The sequence below is a fragment of the Coccinella septempunctata genome, chromosome 8 (assembly GCF_907165205.1).
Source record: "Coccinella septempunctata chromosome 8, icCocSept1.1, whole genome shotgun sequence".
Classification (NCBI taxonomy): Eukaryota; Metazoa; Arthropoda; class Insecta; order Coleoptera; family Coccinellidae; genus Coccinella; species Coccinella septempunctata.
Window position 1 is genome coordinate 18,525,717 of NC_058196.1, and position 24,695 is coordinate 18,550,411.

General features: G+C 36.7%; 1 protein-coding gene across 2 annotated transcripts in view; it reads right to left on the minus strand.

The window, feature by feature from the left end:
• Positions 1-24,695, minus strand: part of LOC123319276 (protein artichoke) — a 99,238-nt gene that overhangs the window by 12,678 nt on the left and 61,865 nt on the right. The window contains exons 2-4 of one of the 2 annotated variants that reach the window (XM_044906148.1): positions 17,927-19,433; positions 11,035-12,841; positions 2,017-2,312 (exon numbers count right to left, since the gene is read on the minus strand). In XM_044906148.1, the coding sequence (XP_044762083.1) occupies positions 2,017-2,312; positions 11,035-12,841; positions 17,927-19,390 (3,567 nt within the window). In that variant the 5' untranslated portion in view covers positions 19,391-19,433. Of the gene's footprint in view, positions 1-2,016; positions 2,313-11,034; positions 12,842-17,926; positions 19,444-24,695 lie in introns of those variants that run through there. The other variant, XM_044906149.1, reaches the window with a different exon arrangement.

Here is a 24,695-nt window from a genome sequence, read left to right on the forward strand (position 1 = left end):
TGAAATACAATCTCCTTACATCCAAAAAGTCTGGAGTGCAAGGAATTTACACTTGCTTTGCTATTCACATCTTAATGAGATTTATATATGCATAAATTTCATGCTTGGCGACTTTGTGAAGTATTATAGCTGGAAATACAACGCTGAATGCACCACAAACTTCAAAAAAGTTCCCTAAAATTTACGCAAATCTCATAAAAATACGTGAGCGTATTACCGAACGAGATTCTTAGTGAGAAGTCCCGGTTTTAAAGGAAATGTTGACCGTTCGTGACGCGTTTACGGGAGATATTTCGGTTGGGCGAACGTATGAATATTTCTGAAGTTTCCAGATTATTTCCACTCGAAGTGGCATTCACAATTCATATTGCGAATGTCAGGTAGGTACCTACTATTCAGCAGTGTGCATGATATACACGATATTTATTGTAGGAATAAATAGCTGTAGGAAAATAAAATTGAATATTGATTTTCTTGGTAATAAGCTGCATGAGCATACTAAACATCGAAATATTGTACGGATCACACTATCACACATATGAAGTAGAATGATTTCTTAGATCTTTCTCCTCAACCGCCTGATTATATCGCATTTGATTGCGTTGTTGATCGTCTTCATCCACAATATCGATGCATAAATTTACCATAATCTAAGCATTAGGACATTCATAAATCACTTGTGATTAATGAGCTATTATTTACTGCTTGTCTTAGAAACATTCATAAATAGCTTGTGATTATTAACTGGTCTATTAAATATTATGTACAGGCATTTATGCCTCCTTTGGGTCCTTCATTTATTGTTTTGGAGGAATTTTGGTCAATAAAGTATAAGTATAAGTATAAGTATATTTATACATATAGGCTGGACAAAGAGATTTGTTGATTTTGAAATGTCAGAAGTTGCCCTTGCAAGTATTGAGATACCTATTTAAATGAATACAGATATTAATAAATGAAGTGAGATATTTTAGAAATAAAACATTCACAATCGTGGATTATGGAAAATATTTCACTCTGTTATTTTACAACTGAAAGCAGGTTATATGATTTTCTCAAAAACGAGAGGTTAAACCGTGACAAGTATTTCGCTATCACAATAGCATATAGGTACCGGTGGGTGGAATTGAAGATGCCATTGTGATAACGAAACGCATATGGTGGTTTAGGAACTCATTTTTGTGGAAATCATATAATCTGTTTAGTTCAATTATGGATTTTCATTAAGTATCGGCCGAGTATCGCTTATTATGGCTATTATTCAGGCAGATGACGTTTACAAAACGAGACGAAGTCGACGAGACCAACGAGACGAGATTTTACTGTAGTCTCGTCACGTATCGTAGGCTCCTAGTCTCGTCTCGTCTCGAGTCTCGTAAAAGTCTCGTAGTCTCGTCATTGATAACGTTTTTTGAAGCGGAATATTTACACCCAATAATTATAAGGGTGATTCATAATTATTGGATATATATCGCTTGTTGGTTAAAGCGTCGGCTCAGTATATCGCAACCGCAAGGTACTGAGTTCGATTCTGGGCTAGAGAAGACATTTTCTGGTCGATACGGGTACGGGCCACCATTCACTGTTGGGTTACAATTAACAGTGCTGAGCCTAAGGTGGCGTAAAGCGTAAAGTCACAGTTACAAAGCCTACACACAACACAACTGGTTCACCGAAAAGCCAACAGGGCTTTTACGAGTATAACTAATCAAATATTCTTTGAAATACAACAATTTCTCTGAAACTGAAATTCAGATATAAGAGAGTAAACATTCGATTTCTCATGAATGAACAATTGTTGGACAAGAATCGGCAACTTTTGTAAGGGTCACAAAATATCTGAACTCCCGTAACTTTTGTGGAGTAGTATAGATCCAAAGATTAACCCTACTTTATAAAAACAGAAATTTCACACCTATAAAATAAATATTGTTATTAATTAGGCTGATAATGTAGGTTCATTCCTGCAATATCAATTGCACATAATTCTTGTTTATGAACAGCAGTACAACTTACCTCATCTATGGTATCCAGCGAATAATATAGCACCTGATATCCGTGAAGACCAGAATGATTTCGACTCTGCCACGATACCAACACTGAAAACGGTTGGATGTCTTGAATGCCAAGTTTAACGACCAACGGCTGATCGCAGAACTGTTCAGGATCTAGTTCGAGAAATATTCTACCTCTTAGTTCAGGCGGATGCTCACAACGCAACTCTAAGGACGAGGTCCTTTTAACGAGCTTCTGATGATCATGCAACCATTCCCACAGCTCCTGGGAGTCGCAGCTACACGAAAGGGGGTTTTCTGAAAAAAAATATCAAAATTTATTTTATCTGTAGATCTATTGAAACTGAAGAAGATAATAGCAAACTAGTAAGAGTTGATGTCGAGCCACTGTAATTCATTTCAAATTGTTTTACTCTCAGACCTGATTTGGTCATTCAACATTTCCACACTCAAATCGTGAATTAAAATACAGCTCAAATAAAAACTAAAACAACTTGTTTTAATTAAAAATGAAACCTGTCGGTATAACGTAGGTATTATTATTGGGGCTGCCATTGCAAAACATTAAGATTAGCCGTTAATGAAAAAATCATTGGAAAAATGACCATTTCAACAATTTTATAAAACCACCACTGTAGAAGTAGCACAAAAAGGCTCAAGAAACGAAAAGATCAGTGAAGAACATACAAGAAAAGAGAATATGGGACACAGTGTTAGTTGGAAAATTTTTTGAATAAAAATGTTCTTTAGCCATACCATTAGAAATTTTTCTATTGAGAATGAATAGAAAATTTATGTTCATACTAGCGGATCTCAAACACTTGTCACCTGTCATATGTCAACATGATCGAAACGTTGGCAACTTGCTAAATTTGCTTTTATTGCTAGACCTAAATACCATTAAACCAATCCATTCCTATTGAGGTAGTCAGCACATGCTTAGTACTAATAAGACCGATGAAAGTTGTACGTTCAATGGTACAACAAATGCTTTGAAATGATATCAATTAGAGCAACACATGAGGTTCGAAACAATATTAGGCCCACTTTCAAGGTTATTACAACGAATAATATTTAAGATCATTTGACAATTGAATTACAATGAAACAATTGATTACAGTGCAAATCGTTTAGTGTTTATTAGATATTCAACAAACGCCTTGAATTGATATTTTTAGGAACAACACTTGGGTTCACCCGAAGATTGAGAAGGATAATGAAAACTGGCCTTAGGAGCAAGAATCTGATAAAAGCTATTAATAACTACGCTTGCTCGGCGCATAGCTACTCATTCGGTATCATCTCTTGGACCACCACCGATTTAGCAGCCTTACAGAGAAAAATAGGGACGATGCTGACTTGACACAATAAACATCACCCCAAAAGCTCGATAGAACGGACAGAACTGCCACGACATCTTGGGGTAGAGGAATTGTTGATTTGTCCAACCGTATGTCCCAGGAAATTGAAGGACTTCGAAAATATTTCCTATGTAAGGTTGCTTCATCAGAACTTCATCGAGTAGTTTGTGTTGCTGATAGTTCTTCACCGTTCAAGCTACAGCAGGACCATTGGAAACCGTCGAACACTCTACAGAAAGTAAAATGCAGAAACTGATTGGCAAACCTTTGCATGGAAGGCACCAGAACGAGGTCAACCATGATTACGTCCACATACCTGCATCGAACTACTGGTTGATTTCTGGATGGTTGTTTCCTGAGACAGAGGGCTTCATGCTTGCCATCCAGGATCAGGTGATTCGAACAAGGAACTACATGAAATATATCGCCAAGGATGCCTCAGTGGCGGACGATAGCTGTTGTTATGGCTGTGCGACACATGAAACTATCCAGCACATCACCGGGGGATGTCAGAAGTTCGCGGGCACGGAGTACAAAAATAGACATGATGCTGTTGCCAAGATTCTTCACCAAGAATTGGCACTAAAACACCAACTTCTCAGTTCGATAAAGGTTCCTTATTACAATTACCTGTATTGGAAAATGAACATCACAAGCTCTACTGGGATCGCACGGTTCTCACAGACTGGAAAATAACCCACAATAGACCAGACTTCATATTGCTCAATGAGGATGAGGGCAGAGCACTATTCATCGATGTGGCGATACCAAATAATAACAATCCTCTAGATAGGCACACTGAGAAAATTTCAAAGTACAGAGATCTCGAGGAACAAACCAGGAGACAGTGGAAGCTGAAAGATATAAAGACCATCCCTATTGTCATATAATCTACAGGCCTGATACCGAAGAAACTACTAGAGAACTTGAGGAAACTTCAGCTGGACGAAAATATCTATAGAGTCATGCAGAAGGCGGTACTGCTGGGAACGGCGAGAACTGTACGCAAGTTCATGGGAAATTCAGAGGAACACCGTCTGCTCCGACAGGAAGTGCGGGTGGAGTAGGAATCCAACCTACAGCAGGGAGCCGAGGAGCGACCCGGACCCGACCACCACCACGAGCCCGAAAACTTGGAAAGGGCTCCAACAGAGCTTAATCCTTCTTATATCTGAGATATCTGGAATAAGGGAATGTTCCTCTGGAGAGGAGTGTGAAAACCGCAAGGCAAAAGTCATAATAAGGTTTATTCTGTGACTACAGGTATAAACAGTAATAAATGAGGCGTGAGCTTGTGCGTGACTTACAACTAAACAAAGTATAAGTATGAGATAATTTTTTTTTCACGTATCATATCTTTGTAACAATTTTTTTCATCTCCCATTTTACTTCCAGTTACTGCCGGGTCAGCTAGTAAATAATAAAAATGGAGCGTCTTCATAGTTTATCCCGAAATTAAATGAATAAGATGTGCATCAACTTTCACGTATAGCCAGTATTTATGTCTCTGCCTTCTTTCGAATTTGGCCTGCGCCTGCTAGTTTTCCTCATTTTAATCCTCCCATTAAATGAGCTTCACGACATGACTTAGAACTCAGAAGACTTTAGTGTCTTGCTTTGAATTCCGTCCAAGAAAGCGCTGGATACATTTCAATATGTCGTTTTATTGATCACACATTTCGAGGAGACAACAATCGGAATGTTCCAGATTTATCAATAAATGAGCCATTTCGCATTATCGCCTGTCAATCTCGGGTAGCATTGGCAAGATCCCACAGTATTGGAGAATAGGAAGCGGCATGAACGTTTTCGAGTTCCTATTTAGGTGCATTAACGATAATTTGTTCCGCTATCGATTTCTACTGCTGATGAGCTGATCGAAAATGGTATAATTGCGTATTTCATCGATGCACTTTCCCGTAAGAGCTCGGAAATTTCATCAGCTTTCTGAGTACTCTCGATTACAAGGAGATTTGTAATAGAACTTAAAACAGATTATATACGATTTTCACAAAATGAGTTTTTAAACCATGACACGTGTTTCGCTCTCACAATAGCATCTTCAGGTGGATGAAGGTAAACTGAAATATTTGGTACCACACGAAATATACAGGTTACAGGGTGTTTCATGAGTCGTTTTAGCCATAGCCTAATGGTGAATGCAGGTCATCCAGGCCTTTCAGATTGCTCGTTTTGCATCTTTAGTTTCGAAGATACGGGGTGACTCATGAACATTGGCCTAAATTCGTGATAGTCATAACTCTGGACTGCAGAGTCCGATTTCGATGAAATTTTGTGTGTTTGTTCACTTCTGAAAGCTCTGGAATAAAAACAGGACCGCATTTCGATAAAATTACATAAAACATGAATTCGTCCGATTCCTCTTCTCTTGTGACAAGTGTGTCATGCAAAGTGAAAATTGAATTTCTTAGAATGAATTACATATACTCCATTCACTTTTATTTTAGTACATTTTAGCTTTTAGCCATGGAAATTTGACACATTTCACTCTGTATAGTACGAAAATGTGGGGTTATGAAGCTTGTCAAAACATTTTTGGGTTTTAAATCAAAGCTATGTTGCCCGTTATACGTAAAAGTTTCTGTTATTACGTATTTTATAACAATGTCGAATCTCTTCGGAAAATATGTGACGAACATAATTAAAGTTTATACAAACTGATTGAAGGCATACCAAATCCAGTTATTTGCATGGAAAATACAAGAGATCAGTGTAATATCATAATATACACTAGCGTGAGGAGAGTTAATGTTCGTTGTTCGTTATCTTCTTTGGCTTAAGTTTGAATACGTTACATCAGTTGTAGATTTCAAAAATATTAACCCGAAGATGAAATGCATATGATACAGTGGTTGGAAATGGGTATCTCCCAAAGGAATTAACAGATAATTACAAGAATGTTATTTTCTTCAACAAAAATCATCTTGCACGAATATAAGTAAAAGGAATTAAAGGAAGTTTCAAGTCAAGATGAACTTGAACCTTTGAACAAAAATTTCACTTGAATAAACAATTAACAGGACAACTAGCGCGTATTTGTGGCTGTTCATCTTAATTCATTGATGTAATAATAATAATTAGGTATTTATTGATACCTTAAGACATTTATAATGTATAGGAAAAGTCAACAGTAAAACCACCACTTTTTTGGGTCTCCCAATAGAAGGAAATTCTTTGTTATTCTCTTCATTCACAATGTTTCTGATTGTGGAAATATTCAGCTGAAATATAAGTCGTTTAGGTTCAGATGAAACATTATATAAATTTTCTTACATTGAATATGTTCGCTACCGTCTGACGAAATCAGGGTATAACTATTTGAATGAGCGGACCTGAATTCTAAATAGCACTTCCTGAAACCCTATCTCTTTTTTCAATCACTTTCGGCATTTTCGTAACAAAAATTGATATTAGTTGTGGCAACGGCGTTATCACATTAACGACATTTCATGAGTGCCAACCTTACTCCGTTCTTGTTACAAAAACTTAAGAAAGTTATTTCATGGCCAACCGACTGCTAAAATAAACTTGAATGGAGTATAGTGACTTTATCCTTGCGGCTTTCACACTCCTCTCCAGAGGAACATTCCCTTATACCAAATATCTCAGATATCAAAAGGATTAAGCTCTGTTGGAGGTTCATTAATTGTCCATTATTTGAATTTTTGTTTATTTTCTATAAATTGCAAATAAAAATATAGCACAGTCAATAGCGTTTTCATTGATATCAATTGATTCCAAACAATGTTTAGATAAAAACTAACATCCTGATCACAAAACAAAACCATACTCAGGATGTTTCTATCAGAAAACAAAGTCGATATTGAAATTTAATAAAAGAAATAGAATTCGAAATTCGCGCCCCTCAATTATAAAACAGAAAACTGTGATTGAAAAGTTTTTCTGTATTGACAGTGCGTTTTCAGCGCCATCTCATTGTCAAGCTTGTTTTCACTCGCACCCTGTGTTGTTGTTATAACCACAGCCTTCTATAGCCTATAGCTTTAGAAGGCTGTGTTATAACCCAATGGATGAGTTCAGGAACGTTTGCAAACCTTGTGAATAAAAGCAAAAATTTTTTCAATGGAAACGTATTTTTTTTAAATCATTTTTGTGCCTTTCGGTTGCTTTCATCCTTTTACAATCTTTGGAATGTCGCCGGCTTTCAAATCCAAGTGATATAAAAGAAAATTTATATTGAATTTAGTGAGTTTTGACATTATTCAGGCGTTCTTTTTGTGATTCGTGCATTATATTTAAAAACACAGTGCCGTCTGAATCGTATGGAAATTCTATCTAGATCCTGAGATTATTTTACAGCCTGGACAGCGATTTGGACTTTCTCTAACTATTTTGATTCAAAATTTTTTTTACTATTAGTTAGATTTGATACTGAAGCGTGAGTTATCGTGTTTTTAACTGTAAATTATTAATTTCTAGAACGAATTCTTTATAACACAACTTATGAATTTTTTTCAGGTAACATTCCAAATGAGACATCTGAGTGTCCGCTCAATGAAATTGAAAAGCAACGATTTCAGAACACGAGAGTCCTGACTAAAGAGAAACTTGGAAACAAAAGATAATTGCGTCTCACAGCAGATTTCGACGGAAATTGAAGTATTCACCGTCACAGTTTTTTCTCCGAGCGTCTCGAGAAATCGAATCCGGTTGGAAATTGAGAGATGAACCGAGGTGCAGTCATTAGATCATGATTGCAATAAGGAGTTTTTCTCGCGAGCGATCGAGTCGTTCTATTAAAACTCGATTTTCTCCGATCTTACCGGTTGGTCGATTTTTTTGCCATTCAGAAAAAAGTGCTACGTGCAGATCAAATTAGTTTTTGCATTTGAGAATCTTCATCATGTTACAATAATGAAAAATTCATTAAGGTCTGGAAATTTATTCCCTTGCTTTTTTAAAGCGCGTAACTGCAAGTGGAGAACATTTTCTTCGTACGAACTGGGTTTTCTGGTGTGTACCAGGTGGGCAAAATTGGTGATACCTGAACTATAACTTTTTCAACTCAACGAGATAGAGGAAAATGCATGGCATATCACGGTCGTCTTTTTTCGATAAACTTTTAATGCCATCAACTGCATTCCTCTACCTTTTTTTGTTTTTGAGTAATAGGCTAAAATTGAAATATGGGCGATTTCAATTTTGGTCAATATCTCCGTTTCTGTTTGAGCTAGGATGTTGAAATGAAAATATTATATAGACACTTTTTTGATAGCAATCCAGTGGCGTACTGTGATTTCCACCAACAGGCTTATTTGCTGAGCTATAACATAAAGATTTGTGTTTCTTATGAAAACAGTAGTTTAAAATGACTCAGATAGACTGAGGGCGATTTATGATATATTTCTGAAATGGTAAAAAAATGGCGATTTTGTCTAAGTCATTTTGAACTACTGTTTTCATGAGAAAAATACAACTTTCAGTTATAGCGAATAGCAAATAAACCTGTAAGAAAAAAATCATAGTACGCCACTGGACTGCTATAAATGAAATGTCTATATAATGTTTGCATTTCAACATCCTCGCACAAAGAGAAACGGAGATAATGACCAAATTTAAATTTTGGCCTATAACACAAATACAAAAGAACATAGAGGAATGCAGTTGATGGCATTATAAGTTTCTCGAAAAAATACGACATTTTCCTTTGTCCTATTGGGTTAAAAAGTTGTAGTTCAGGTATCACCAATTTTGCCCACCCGCCTATACATACACCTACTAGTGGTAGAGTAGGACTAAGAGAGAACAGATCTACTGTGAAAAATTTATCTCTGGCTTTCCTCAACAATATGAAGTATGATTATTAAAATTGATGGAAACACTATCCGAAAAATTGTCAGTGGATTTTTTTGAAACTAAGGACGCTGTTCACACATGTTAAGATCAAGACTGCGAGATATGAATTATTTTGATATTCTGAGTCCAAATTCCTAATTTGACATTTCGGGTTAAATGTTACTACTTTATGACTTAAGACTGGATAAGTGGAACGGTGGAAATAACTCAGTCCACTGTGATTTATTGTACAGGGTGGGCAAATTTCCATGTTTTAGCACTACAGCTTTTAAAGCAGAGGATGGACAAAATCTGATACCCCATTCTCGTTCTCTTTTTCTGAGAAACTAACAAGAGTAGTAGTCATTTTTGGCCACCTTCCTTTGTTTGCGAGTTATAAGCGAAAATTGTAAAAATGGCGATTTCGAAATAAATTCATATATCCGCTAATATACTGATGATCTATCATTTCAATTTCAGAGCTCTAGCTCTGAAATTGAAACATTATAGTGGCACTCTTTTGAGTAGAATCCAGTGGCTTGCTTGCCTTTTTAGAAGGATTTTTAATGACCCAACGTTATGTTTTTTCAAAATTGGAACACTAGATTTCTGTGAAATTTTCTGAAAGCTTAATTTTTAGTGATTTCAAAAATATATAATATCATATGGTTTGTATCAATATGAATAATAGAAAATGGTAAAAAACCTTTTTTCTCAATATTTCTATGGTTTCTACTTTTGATGAGAATAAAAAAATGTAGCATCTTATGATTACCACAGTCGCCTTCTATTAGTTCTTTAATTTCTATGCATATTCCTCAATTTCTCCAAGATTCAAATTTTGTGAAAATTGGTAAAAAGCATAGAAAGAATTACATTGCCGGAAGGATACTGCTCTTCTTATAGGAAGTTCTATTTTTCTGTCCTCGTCAAAAGTTGAATCCATAGAAATATTGAGAAAAAGGTTTTTGATCATTTCCTATTATTCATATTGATACAAACTATATGATGTTATATAATTTTGAAATCAGTGTTCCAATTTAAAAAAAAACATAACTTTGGCTCATAGCTTCGTAATTGAAAATCCTGCTACAAAGGCAAGCACGCTACTGGATCTACTTAAAAAAGTGCCTGTATAATGTTTTAATTTCAGAGCTCTATCATCAGTATAAGCGGAGATATAAATTTATTTCGAAATCGCCATTTTTCCAATTTTCTCTTATAACTCGAAAACAAAAGAAGGTGGCCAAAAATGACTACTACTCTTGTTAGTTTTTCAGAAAAAGAAAGGGGTATCAGATTTTTTCTATCATCACTGGTTTAAAAGCTGTATTGCTATAACATCGAAATTTGCCCACCCTGTACATAGACATAGATACCAAAATGTACCACATGCATAAGGAAGGGAGAGACCCCCCACGAGAACAACAACGGCCAACTGACTGACATCCCTAATAGAAGCTTTGAAAGATTGAGATAAATAAAATGGAATACTTAGTAGAAAACGCCACCGGCTTTCGAATGACGAATTTTGTGGCTGGCAAGTTCAGCCTTTCGCTGAAGAATGGTAATTGAAAAATATCGTTTTTACGTTCAATTCCAACAGAATAACTATAAATATTTATGTATGTACAGGGGGGCAAAATTCGACGGAACCGAATGACAGCTATGGAAAGATCTTTCGAATCGAGGTCGGCAATTCAATCCCATCGAATTTTGCTCACCTTACTACAGGGTAAATTTCAATGAAGGAAATTTCCTGAAACGTGAATCACGTAAAAACTGGTAAGTGAAAAAAAAACACCAAAATTGAAAAAAAAACTATTATGAAATGAACTCACCCTCGGTCCTCAAACTCCTGATCTGCGTTTCCAGTGGTCTGAAAGCATTCAACGGAATATTCTCCAGATAATTTCTGCTCAAATCCAAAGTCCTCAACTTCTTCAGTGGCTTGAAAGCGTCACTCGACACCGCAGATATCCAGTTTCCGAAAAGATACAACTCGTTCAGATTCTCCAGATTCTGGAAAGTGGCCTTAACAATCCTCGCCACTTGATTGTAGGATACATCCAGAATTTGAAGCGATCGAAGGTCGGTGGGGAATTCTTCTAATTCCTTCAACCTATTGTGGGTCAAATTCAGAATTCGCAAGTGATTCAGACCTTGCAAACGCTCCTGGGGTAACAATTCGAGCTCGTTTATACCCAAATCTAATGTTTGTAAATGAGGTAAGCTCCCAAAGGCCCCCGGGGATATTCGCGATATTCTATTCTGGCCTAGATATACATGCAACAGCGCCGGGAAAGGTTCAAAGTCTTTGCTGGTTACTATTGTTAGATTGGTCGAACTGATGTGTATTTCTTCCAAAGATGGATATCGATGAGACATTGTGGAATCGTGTATTTTTATCAAAGGATTCCCCGTCAGATTCAGCCACCTCAAACCTGGCAAAGTGTTTTCAGACAACGCAGACGTGGGTATTTGTCGGAACTTGTTGCATGATAAGTCCATTCTTCTCAGAAGAGGCGAGTGTAGGAAAAAATTCGCTGGTAAAGCCACCAATAAGTTATCACTCAAATCAACAGACAACAGCTGTGTCAAATTAGCCGAAGCGAATCCAGACAACGATGATATCACATTACCCTTGAGATCCAGGTCTTTCAAATTCGGTAATCCATTCAGTCTAGATATTTCGATATTGCTCATCCTATTGAAAGAGAAGGATAACATTTCCATTGTGGAAATATTGAGGAGCGCTTTGTATGGCAGTTCCTTGAATAAGTTTCCGGTGAGCTTCAGTTCCTTCAATACGTTCAGGCTTAAGAAAATCGAGTGCTTCATTTCATCTAGCAGATTGTGGCTTAGGTCGATCCTGAGTAGATTTTTGTTTTTGGAGAAAATGGAATCGGGCAATTTCCGTATTCCGCATTTGTCTAAGTGAAGGATTTGTAGGGAAGGTAGACCGCTCAAGGCGGTCGTGGATAGATCGCTGAAGTTATTATTGGAGATTTGTAGGACCCTAAGTCCCGGGATATCTAACTGTTGTAAATCTTTCGATGTCAATTGATTCTCCACAAGATTGAGTTCGTTGAGATTGTTTAGACCCTTAAAAGCGCCTGGTTCGATCCTGGATAAGGAGCAGTTTTTGAGATTCAAGACTCTTATCGGTAAGCCCTCTTGAAGAACTGAGTTATGAATGACCATCAAAGTGTTGAAAGATAAATCTAATATCCTTAATTTTTTCAAATTAGTTAGCGCCCTGGGTTCGATGATTCTGATCAAATTATGGGATAAGATAAGCTCCTCCAGGTTGTGTAATTCAGCGAATGTCTTCGTCGTTATCGCAGTGAGAAGATTCATGCTGAGATCTAGAAACTGTAAAGCTTGCATAGGCTCGAAAGTGTGTTCTTCGATAAATGAAATGCTGTTGTTCGTTAGGTAAACTCTTTCGATGAGCAGAAGATCACTGAAAAGGGAACGGTCCAGTCTTTTCAGTCTGTTATGACCCAACCACATTATGAGCACGCTTGACTGCCCCCTTAAGGAATCGTTGTGAAGTGATGTTATGCTGTTGGAGTCCAGTTGAATGGAGACCAGAGACGAAGATTCGTGCATGAAAACGTCGTCCAATTCGGAGATAACATTACCCTGGAAAATAACAGTTGAGTTAATTGGCAATCTGATAGCGGCAGTTCCGCGAATGATAGAACGAGGTGTCTATTCGTTTACGTTGGGGAATGGGGGTGGTTGTTTTCGCAAACTGTTGATATGGAACATCGTGACATTCTCAATGACAAGAGAGCGGAAGTAATGATTGGATTCGACAAACGGAATGCCCTTTGCTTTTTTGATAACTCAGGTCTGTCCAAGATAATAAATAGAAAAATATGTACCCACGCAAGAGAAACCCACTATTTCTTTGAAAATGTATTCTGTTGTCGATCGATTTCCATTACAATAGAAATGTAATAATATTTCAGGACTGATAATTGAAAATGCAGAAACAACATTTAATCTCAGTTAATGAAAATTTTCAGTACTGAAATAAGTACTCAATTTAGCATAGTGCAGGTGGCCCTCACGACTTGTTCAGACTAGGCTAGTGGTTTAGTCGGGTAGCTAGTAATTTAGTAGAAAAACCCCTGCTATTGTGTCACTCGACTAAATTCTTGATATTCTCATTCTGAGTTACTCACTACTCGACTAAACTACTAGCCCAGTCTCAACAAAGCTTTAAACGGTACATTATGAACGTAAATAAACCAATAATTTTGAGGACGATGAACAATATTGACAAACCACTTGTAACATGTTAAATCACCTTGTTGCATCGATCAACTCCAGGGGGGGAGGAATCCACCCTAATACGCTTAATTCTTAATGTCGAATTCGTCTTCTCTATATGATTACCCCCGACTGGAGCGTGTAATCATTTCTGCCGTTTCCCCTTCACATAGAACGGATGTATCGTTAACATATCACTCCAAGAAATAATGACTTGATTAGCGCATGATAAAAATTATTTCTGTTTCTACTGTTGTTTCGAAAGTGGTGGAAGACGACACCAACCTGCTTTTTCACAGGAGAATACAGTATCGGCTCACTCTATACATTGGTCAAATAAATAAAGCAACAATTCAAAAGATTTTCAGGAATTGACCTTCATCTGATGAAGGGGTCTGATATAGACTCCGAAACGTTGTACGTTACATAATTATAATTTCAAAGTTCCTTATTTCAGTGAGGCAACAATTTTTTCTACTTGATATGCTCCTGACAAATTAGTGCAAAAATTTACGCTGGACCAAATCGGTTATTTCAATTTTTTTAATTGATTTTCTTCCAGAGATTGGGAGTGAAAACCTTAAAAAGTTTCAGAAGATGCAGAATCCTTTCTGTTCAGATCAAAATACTTATATTGAACTTATCGTTTTATTATTTCAAAAAATTATGACAAATTGATAAATTATTAATTATTAGATTGACAACTATATATTGTTTTCATATGCTACTATTTTCCTAGTTTCCACAACACTTTCTGATCAAATTTCAGGATACAGGTGTTGAAATTGAAAAAAAAAAATGGTTGTTTGAAAATATTTTTAAACAGTACACGTTCTTTCTATCGAGTTTCAGTAGGTTATGAGTACCTACGCATTAAAGCACATTTTTTCAATTCAAAATTTTGGAAGTAATCATATAATTTCGTAGCAAATTTCGCAGAAAGTATTTATCGCAGGTAAAGAACTCAAGGCGCTATTCTCAATGTGAATTATATATGGTAATCACGAAAACAATTTGAAATTCGGAGAAAAGCTTTGGCTACAATTTTTTCACCAACTCTATTCGGACAGAAGTGTGTAAAAACTCCAGTGGTGAAAATAAAAAATAATAAATTAATGGAAACAACAATTCCGAAGGAATTGTCGTTCCAATAGTGTGAGTTAGTCATGAACTATCATAGGAAATCCCAGAGAATTCGAAAAACTCAAGTGCAACTGTAGACCGGTTTCGGGATCATTTTCCCTCGTCAGTACAGTATAGCACTGAATCTCTCGAGTGGAGGATGGTGGTCTTATGCGATCTTGGGACGTCGCTTTGAGATATCTCATCACGATACGCCACCTGTCACGCAAAGACTGAACCAAACCTCACTTTCTCTGCAGACTCTTACAACAGTTCATGGCTCCCAAGTTCAACGACTTCCCGCAGTCATCGAATGTGCAAACATTCATCAGGGACCACGGGCGAATTGAGGGGGTTCGCTCACTATGGCCGTACTCTGGTACGGAGAATATAATACAAAAAGAAAGAGTACTCTCTGGGATTTCCTATGATAGTTCATGACTAACTCACACTATTGGAACGACAATTCCTTCGGAATTGTTGTTTCCATTAATTTATCATTCTTCCGATGCGCCCGGTTAGGCGCTTGGAGTACACTATACAGTACTCTTTCTTTTTGTATAAAAAATAATTTTGAATTTGGAAAAATTTGCTTCAATGCGTAATCATAACCTACAAAAAATTAAAAAAAGTATACAGTTTCAATAACATTCTCGAAAAACATTCAAAAACAATGCGTTTATAGAATCTTTGTATCATAAAATCATTTCAGGAATAAGATCCCGAATTTACGGAAGCTTATTCTGAAACACCCTGTATATACAAGGTGAATTCAAAGGTGGGGATTTTTTAACAGAAGGTAAAACTGGTCAATATAAAGCATTTACCACCAATCACCTATACAAAACTTTCAAAATGACAAAGTTGAAAATGACTACGGAAATAGATCCTAATACGATCCTAAATGATTTTTTGTTATCTGAATTATCTCGAAGCAATGGAAAAAACTTATCTCGTGATGACTGACTCAACTATATAGTTTCGTTTAGAATATTGGCCCGTTCGATATTTACGTGGGAATGAAAATGGAAACTTAGGAATGCCAAATTTTTCTCATTATTCAGTAACTCAAACGATTTCATGAAATGGCTCATTTCGATCCAACTGACAGAAAAATACTTAGGACAAAGTGTAAAAAAATAGAATATTAGTTCAAAATCTCACCAATGAAATTAGTCTAATTTTTTCCCAATGATCATCACAATCTTCATCGTGTTCGAACCCTGAAACAATTGTCTCAAAAATGGAATGAAATAGGGTAATAATAATAGCACTTTGTCAACATGAGCACTTTCAATAAACTATCTCAATTTTCTTCACCCTAAATGGCACGATACAACAATTTTTCAAAGTGACTTGATGCAACTATCATCATATCAGATTCGCAAGTAATGAACCATTCATCGTCCAGTCATATGTTTTTGTTTTGTTTCGTTTTTCCGATGCCGGAGTTACCTTCCATAGTCCCGTACTTGAAATGTAATGAAATTTCATCGAAGTTCTAGGGATTGTAGCTCAATCATCCTGGTTATTTCATATAGACAATTTTTGGTGAAATGACATATTTGTTGACTTCTACCCTCTGTCAAAGAAAAGCTTCACCTTTGAATACACCCTGTATTTTTTATATATTATAATGCGAAAACCGAAAACAATGATTGGCCATATGCAAGCACCTTTCTGATTCTCAATTACAGGTCCTGTGCTCCCTGTTGTTATTCTATACTCAGAGGTTTTTAATTTAAGTTCAATACCAGGGGGGTGAAGGTGAAACTCCCTCTTCTATGGTCCAATCTACAACCAAATATGGCCGACATGAATTTCCGGTTGAAGTGACAGCGGCAGTCAAAACCAAATTAACCTAATTCTCTTGGTTGACAACCTGTTGACGTTTCAAAAATCATGGTTTAATGTTCACATTTCATTATTTAACTGAACAATTACTTCCCTACTACATAACGAGGCGGATTATTTAGGAGATTCAAGTGCAGATTCAAGGAGATGTAACTTACGAACGACCGAATGTTGAATAGTATTTTCATCTATTCTGATACTCGTGATTAGGTGGGTTGGGCTATTTTTGATCTCTGGATTTCTTATCATTCCAATTCTACATCAATCACTTTGTTACTATGTTATTTACTAAGTTTTCTCTATCTTCATTCTCTTTTTTCTGTTTCAGATATGATTTCAATTTCGAGATGGACAAGGAAACAAGAAAATTTATCACAATGAAAGAGCCGGCCCGATAATTTAAATAGCTCATTATGTGAATAAATTCAATATAACTACTCTTTTATAGGGATAGATTTTTGCGAGGTTTTTATCTTGGTTGTTTTGTATCATACATATATGTGGATGATACTTTCCATTTCCTCTGCTTATATTGAGATTTTATATGGGGAACAGATTTTACGATCAATAATTCTATTTCTTCTCAAATACCATATTGTTTGATATATTTCATCCTCAATATGTATTTGCATTTTGCTGATTGATATATAAATGTGCTCTTCTGGAAAATACTATTTATAAAATTTTTATGAAAAATAAATAAATTACTGAAATGCTAACTTTCTCCTACCTTGATGTTATTTTTTTTTGTAATGTAAATTTACAGCTTCTATCATGAATTCCAAATCTGTTTTCAATATTAATGGTAGAAGCTGTAAATTTACAATGAAGGTGGAAGCAACGAAAAGTATGGATATAGGTATAGTACGCCTGTGAATTCAAAATTCCCGCCGTTCAATATCTACTTCCACAACCAAATATGGTGGCATATAAATGACATTTGGTGTTGCCTCAGATTACTTAGGACATTTCACTTCTTGTATATTAGTGTTCTGTGTTCAATACTCGGTCAGCATCTCTACTTTTTTCGAGATATCGATGAAATGTTCGATGGGCTGCACATATGTTGGCCTGAAAAATTAATTCTCAATTTATCCACAACAATATGAGCTTTTCAAACTTTCTTTTCGTCACTCGCCAACATTTGCCTATCATTTACTTTTTTCGAAATATCGATGAAAAATGCTGGTTTTTCCGGTATCACATAAGGTGGCCCGGAAAATTCAACTTTTTATTTTTCATCACTATCGATTATTTTTCAATTTCATTATTATAATATGCTGATATTACAATAATAGTGCTGGCGAGTGCTGATTTGTCCGCATTGATCTAGCATTTACGCAGAAAAAATTGTTTTTGAACACGTGCTAACTTGAAAGACCTGACTCTAATGTGAGTATCTATTTATCCCGTCATAAGGTAGTTCTCGCCTCAATATCACCACCCTAATAAAATAAAGTCGAAACTTCTCACCTGTAAGTTTACGTGTTGTAAACTCTGCAACGTCCTAAAAGCTCCAGTCTCTATGGTAGCGATACGATTATTCTGCAGGTGCAATTCCAGCAGGGCCGGCAGTGGATCAAAGACCCCCCTCGCAATGTGTCGCATTTTATTGTTATGTAGGCGGATCTCCCTCAGATTCGACGTCTTCTCGAAAGTGCCCGGATCCAGATCGCTGATCCAGTTGCTGTCTAAACTCAGCGAAGTCAAATTGCGATTCTCCTTGAACAAATCGCCAGGGATGTAGGGAACAAAGTTCGAACTCAAATGAAGCTGGGATAAATTGAACAGGGTTCTGAGGGATTCCGGATCTATCCTCCTTATGGCGTTCTGTTGCAGGTAGATCACGGACAGATTGGAGGAATCCGTGAACGCGTCCGATGGAATCTCCAATATGTTATTCTCGGACAAGAACAGCTCTTTAAGCTCGGGTAGGTAGGCGAACACTCCACTTATATGATGCACGTGATTATGACTCAAATCAACACTACGCAATTTCTTATTGTACTTGAAAGTCGAGGCTTCGAGGAACACGATTTTATTGTGGCTCAAGTCCAGGGACTCCAGGTTCGTCAAGGAAACAAAAGCGTCCGGGTGCACGAACTCTATCACATTATAATACAAGGACAACGTTTTAACGGACGGACAGGGTCTGAAATAATTTTCTGTTAACTTCTCGAAATTATTGGAGCTCAAATCGAGAAATACTAACGAGTTTAAACGGGAGTAACCGTCATCTGGTAATGTTTTTATTTCGTTCCAGGCGAGTCTCAGTAACTTCAAGCGATCCAGCCTCCTCAAAGCCAACATTGGAAAAGTTTGTATCTTGTTCTCCGCCATGTCTAACTCCGATAAATAACTTTCCAGTCCGGCGAAAGCGTACTCGGAAACTTTCTGGACCTGGTTTCCTTTAATATTCAGCTTGACTAAGTGCAGGCCATGGAAACTGTAGCTAGGCAGATCAGTGATTTCGTTCGATTCTAAATTAAGAGCAATCAGTTTCGTTAGGCCCTTGAACGATTTTTCAGGGATCTCTTGCAATTTACCCGACACCAAACTCAGAGACTCTAAATCTTTCTTCAGCGAGGAGAGGCTGTCATCATACAACTCCGTCAATTGTGACTGGGAAATTTGCAGGTGTTTCACTATTGTATTGTTGGGAAAAAAACTGGACGTTAGTTTCGTTATAGACTTATCTAATTCGTAAATGCTGAGGGATTGTATGGGACCCTCTATTATTTGAAGGACCGATCTTAGGGAGTTCACGGTTGCTGCTGGACATTCTAGAAATATTCCGTCTTCGAAATGAAAACATGGACAGGAAGGGTTAGCAGCCAAGCTGGGGCATCTTGAGTTGTTCGCTGTCAGTGATGCAAGGCTGAGTAGGCCCAGGAAGCATCCGAGAAGTTTTATCCTGGTGCCATGGAGCACCATCATGGCATTTTCTCTGACATTATGGCTTGATTCGCCGTTCTATCATCTGAAACAAAATAAAAACGGTTGAAAACAATAGAGTTTAACATATATGCGACGAGTGTATATATGTAAGTAGGTACGTCCATAATCATTCGTTATCACATGTGTGCCTGAAGTAGGTGAACAAGTTTGAAATAACTTGACATAATTTTCTTACAGGGCAGTTTTAATGTTACAATATTTGAGCCAATTTATGGAAATTTGGAAATTTCTCGTATGAAATAGGCGAGCGCCTATTAGTTGGGGAGCCGAAGAGGGAAATTCGGGATTTACTCGAGCGTGTCACATTAATACAGGGGACATACCTTGGACCCCGTAGAGTACCTCTACCAAAAATTAGACCTTCATATAGGGGGAATTGTCTAGGACAGCCTGTCAGAATAGTAGAAAAAAAAACGATCATTGTACTTACTCCAGCTTGTCAGATTAAGATAAATGTGGTTAATTAGGTACATGTTGAAAAGTATATATTCTCTTAATCGGACAATTTAAGAGGGTCGAGAATGTGTGGAAGGGCGTCAAAGTTGCAAAAAAAAAACGTCACGTGTACATTCTCGAGCGCGGTGGGGTTTTTTCTTATTTTGAAGCTAATGATTGAAGAATAACGGAAAAAATATGATCTGACAGTTTTAGCAAGCCGGAACTATAAAAATTGGCCATATAGGTCACAAAAATCAGTTTTTTTGAATTATCTCCTTTCCTGGGCTTCAAATCTTTTTCGCATTTATTATAAAAGTTGAAGAGCATAACATTGTCTACAAATTTTGTCTCAAGCAATTTTTTCTACGTTCGAACGTTTTTGAGATATTTGACGATTAATGCGAGGTGTTTAGCGATACATGCTGGAGCGAAAATTCACTCGTTGGAAAATAGTACATTCTAAGGTTCAGTCACAGACAACACTAAAATTTTCGTGACTAATTTCGAAATTGTCATCATAGAAATACCTATTGTCATTTTGACAATTGGATGAATATAGATTAGACTGTGATTCTACATTGACCTTGCCTTTCGCATGTGTTGCTAAGCTTCTCGCCCTTATCGCCCTCTAACTCGAGAATGGTTAAGAGTATGTAAAATAGCTTCAGTCAAAAGCTGTGTAGAATTTTATTATCTACAACTATCATAATGAATACAAAAACGGTTAGAGGTACAGGGAGGGAAATATTCGAAAAATGGGAGTTTTATCATCTTCAAAGTGTCAGATTCAGAAAACCCCCCTGATTAGTGTCAGATTAATGGGTCAACAAGTCTACAGCACCCAGATTAACCATCTGTATGAAAATCTGACGCTCGAGTATGTACAAGTAACGATTTTTTTTTAAATTTTCAAAGGACCGCTGTGACCTTGCGTCACGTCCAAATTGTCAGTCCCTTGAAAAGTAGCATCCTTTGGGTCCAATTAACATATCCTCCAAAAATCTGACACGCTGGAATTTTTTTTTTTTACCATTTTCAACTCTTCCGTACGGCCAGTCCCACCGCGCAAACTGTCAGATAAGCATGAACTCATTATCAGAGACTCGTAGAGCATATACAGTATCTTAGTCTGACACGCTCGAGTATGTAAACCTGACGATTTTTTTTTACATTTTTGAGACCCCGCAGACGATTTCCCCACCGCTGAAAGTGCATACATCATAAAACCTTTTTTTCTTTCTACCATTTAATCTTCAAAATCCACTAGGTCTCCACGATACTGGAGTAAATCCCGATTTAGTATCGTCGGCTTTCCAACTATATTAAGTTCAGATCGGTACAATGACAAAAGTTGTAGAGGATAATACATTTTTATAATGAATGTAAATAGCCTTGAAAGTATATATGGAACGACATATCTGCAAAAAACAATTTTTGTGACCTTTGTATTTGAACGTCTTGGAATGTGGACACAAGATTTTATCAGACTTTTGAGGCATCATTCAGAACGCCAAAATAGAAGTGTATACAAGTTTGCAGCTCCTCATCTCTCATTTCTATGTCAACTACCTTTTTTGGGCCTAAATGGCCAGACTAAGTTTCCATTAAGCCTAAGCCTGTTGAATACAAATTTCCCCAGATTCGTATATTCACTAATATAGATGGAAGTGATAAACTCCATTCGTTGTGTGAACATTTATTCTTAAAATTTTAACAGAAATATTCCGAAGTATGTTGTGATTTGAACCTAACATTTTCCGTCCAAAGAATTCCTTTGCTTTGACTTGCAATGTTGAGGAATTCCGCCACCAGGTGCTCTGAAATCTCTTCCTCCCTCCCTACAAATTCTGCACTTTTCAGTTCCTGATAGTTCATTAGCATATTTTTCGATTGCAAATATTTCTACCCGAAACACGTTTGTACAGCGGCATAGAGATAGTGAGCATCTTTAGTGTTTTTCGAATAATCTTTACAACATTTAATGGTAAGATTTGGAGGGTGGGTTCCCTTTCTTGATGCTGGTTTTCTTTATATATCACAAGGGGGATTAGTTGCTTGAGTCTTCTACGTCAGAATAGCCCAGACTCCCTGATTCCTAATTCTTGCATTACCTGTAACTTTCTTGGATATTCTTAAAATGACCACTCGGCCTGATCTTTTTATAAGACAAAATAAAAACGTGTGAGATCTGTAATGATCTTTAGATCCCTAGTTGGGCACTTTCTTATATCAGTGATGCAAATACGGGCTAGCCTTTGTATTCTATAGATAGAGGGTTTTACCTGTATTGTTTTGACTTTCGTTTATGTGCCAGACAACTGCGTCATAATGGATTACTGGTCTATAAAACAAGGTGCATGAAAATTGAGAACATTTCAAGAATAAGGGAGGAATTTGCATATACATGTAAAAACATTTTCACTTGAAAATTGGTGCAGCACATGATCGTGATACTCGGTGAAAGGCGACAGGTTCTTAACGTCAATAACCCCAGAAATAATAGAGAGTTGAATTGCGCACAGTACGTTAGCCTGAAAGTAAACCTTAACGTGAGAAATAACGTCAAATATAAAGTTTACGTGTTGTAATGACATTTGAATTGTGCTGCCATCATGAGAAGACGGAAGTTAAACATAACCTATCAATTTGGATTTTGCCAGCCTCGACAGCTGAAATAATATTTGGAATATTGATGTTCTAAAGATTTATATGCATAATAAAGAAAATTTTCAACTTGGAAGTATTTGATTATCAATGAAATGTTTAAGTGTTGGAGACATGATAATCGCAGTGGAGTTTCAGACATTTACTTATGTACTGAATGTAATCTGATAACGAAGTTTTACAACTTAATCCTTTTGATAATTATGAGAAAATACACGGGAAATGTAAAAAATGACCGTTTGAGGTTATCGAGAATTGCATTCAACAGTCAAAATTCGGCCATTCGCAAGTCATCGGTGCTCGTTCGGTTAACGTACGTCGATGTTTAAGGTAAACGTGGGAGACCGCTAGTTTGCGTAGGCCGTAAAGCTGACCCTAACTAACAATAACGTTAAAACTGACGAATGAGCATGCGTAGATGTCAATTATAACGTTAATGTTTACGTTCATGGCAGCACTTCAACTCTCTAATAAAAACCCTACCACCGGAAATAATTGAGATAAGTAATCCCTAAACAGAATAAAGTCTGAAACATATACAAGGCTACAGGGCGTGAATGAATAGTTACGAAAAAAATTAAGGGGTGATTCATTCTCGAAAAATAGTGTGGATAGTTTAGCAGACGTACGACAAAGAACAATCCAGGAGTACCACCAATAAATCACATCACATATTACTATGAGGATCAGGATCAGGATCAGGATTGGCTTTCTTACATTGAGACACTCTATAGTTATCATTGCATACCTTATTAACTTTCTATTTTTATTCAATAATTTGAGTTTTGGTGTTTCGAATCATTTTTCACTTTAAATACGTTAACTTGTTATCTTTTTTGATATTGTTGTATTTTTAGATTTTAGGTTCACGGTATAGGGTAGGAATGAAAAACGAACCATAGGGAAATGAGTCTCATAAACTGCGAATATTTCGAGTACGTTATATTTTTTATTTCGTCAATGACAAAACACAAGTTATAATGTTTTACGAGTATTGATTGATATCTAGTTAGCCTAGACCAGTTCCATGCATAAAAAAATATTGCGTTACCATAGCGACGAACAATAACTCATTGGAAGTGTCAGTGTGTTTGAGGTTGAAAGAAGTAAACCAGAGTTACGCAATAAATTGAAAGAAAGAAGATGTCCAGCGAAATTGTGAAAATCGAAAAATTGCAGTATCGGGCCATCATCAAATACCTTTATTTAAAAGAGTTAAGGGGTAAGCAGATTTACGAAAATATGCTTAATACCCTTGGTGATCAATGTCCTTCGTATGCGACCGTTACAAATTGGACTGTAAGATTCAAAAGAGGTAAATTTTCCATTGAAGATGGTGACCGATCGGGAAGGTCAGTTTCTGTGTCAGTCCCAGAAAATATCGATGCAGTTAATGACATGATTTTATCAGACCGCGACCGTCGAATTAGGCTAAAACGGATATCTGAAGCAATGAGTATTTCATACGAACGTTCTCGTCAATTTGGCCATGAGAAAAATTGCTGCAAAATGCATCCCCAAATGTACGAATGTTAACCCTCTAATACCCAAGTCCGCCTTGAGACTGGTTGCATATAAGTGGATACAAAATTATTCTGCCCATGTCCGCCTTCAGTATAGGTTCATTTGTGAGTAAACAGGTTTTAATGTAAATCGGTTAACTATTTGCGAAAAAAAGATGTAGATTACATAAGTTAATTTGAAACTATACGGAAATAATTTCAAAAAAGAAAAAAACTTGGGCATTAGAGGGTTAACCAAAAGCGTGCAAGGGTAGAGGCATCGCGTTCGATCTGTGCTCGATTTAAACGATGTAGACTTTTCAAACCGAATTGTTACTATGAATGAGAATTGGGTACATTTCAACGATCCAGAAACAAAGCAACAAATGATGGAATGGCGACACTCTGGTTCTCCAAGACCTAAGAAGTTCCGTGTCCAAAAAACTGCTGGAAAAGTTCTTGCTTCAGTTTTTTGGGATTGTCATGGAGTAATCATGATTGATTTTTTGGATAAGGGTAAAACAATGACCGGAGATTACTATTCGACATTACTGACCACTCTATGGAAAAAAATTAAAGAGAGAAGTCGCAGAAAGCTATCCAAAGGTGGTTTGTATGTGCAGGGCAACGCCCCCACACACAAATCTCATGTTGCCATTCAAAAAATTCGTGATTTAGGG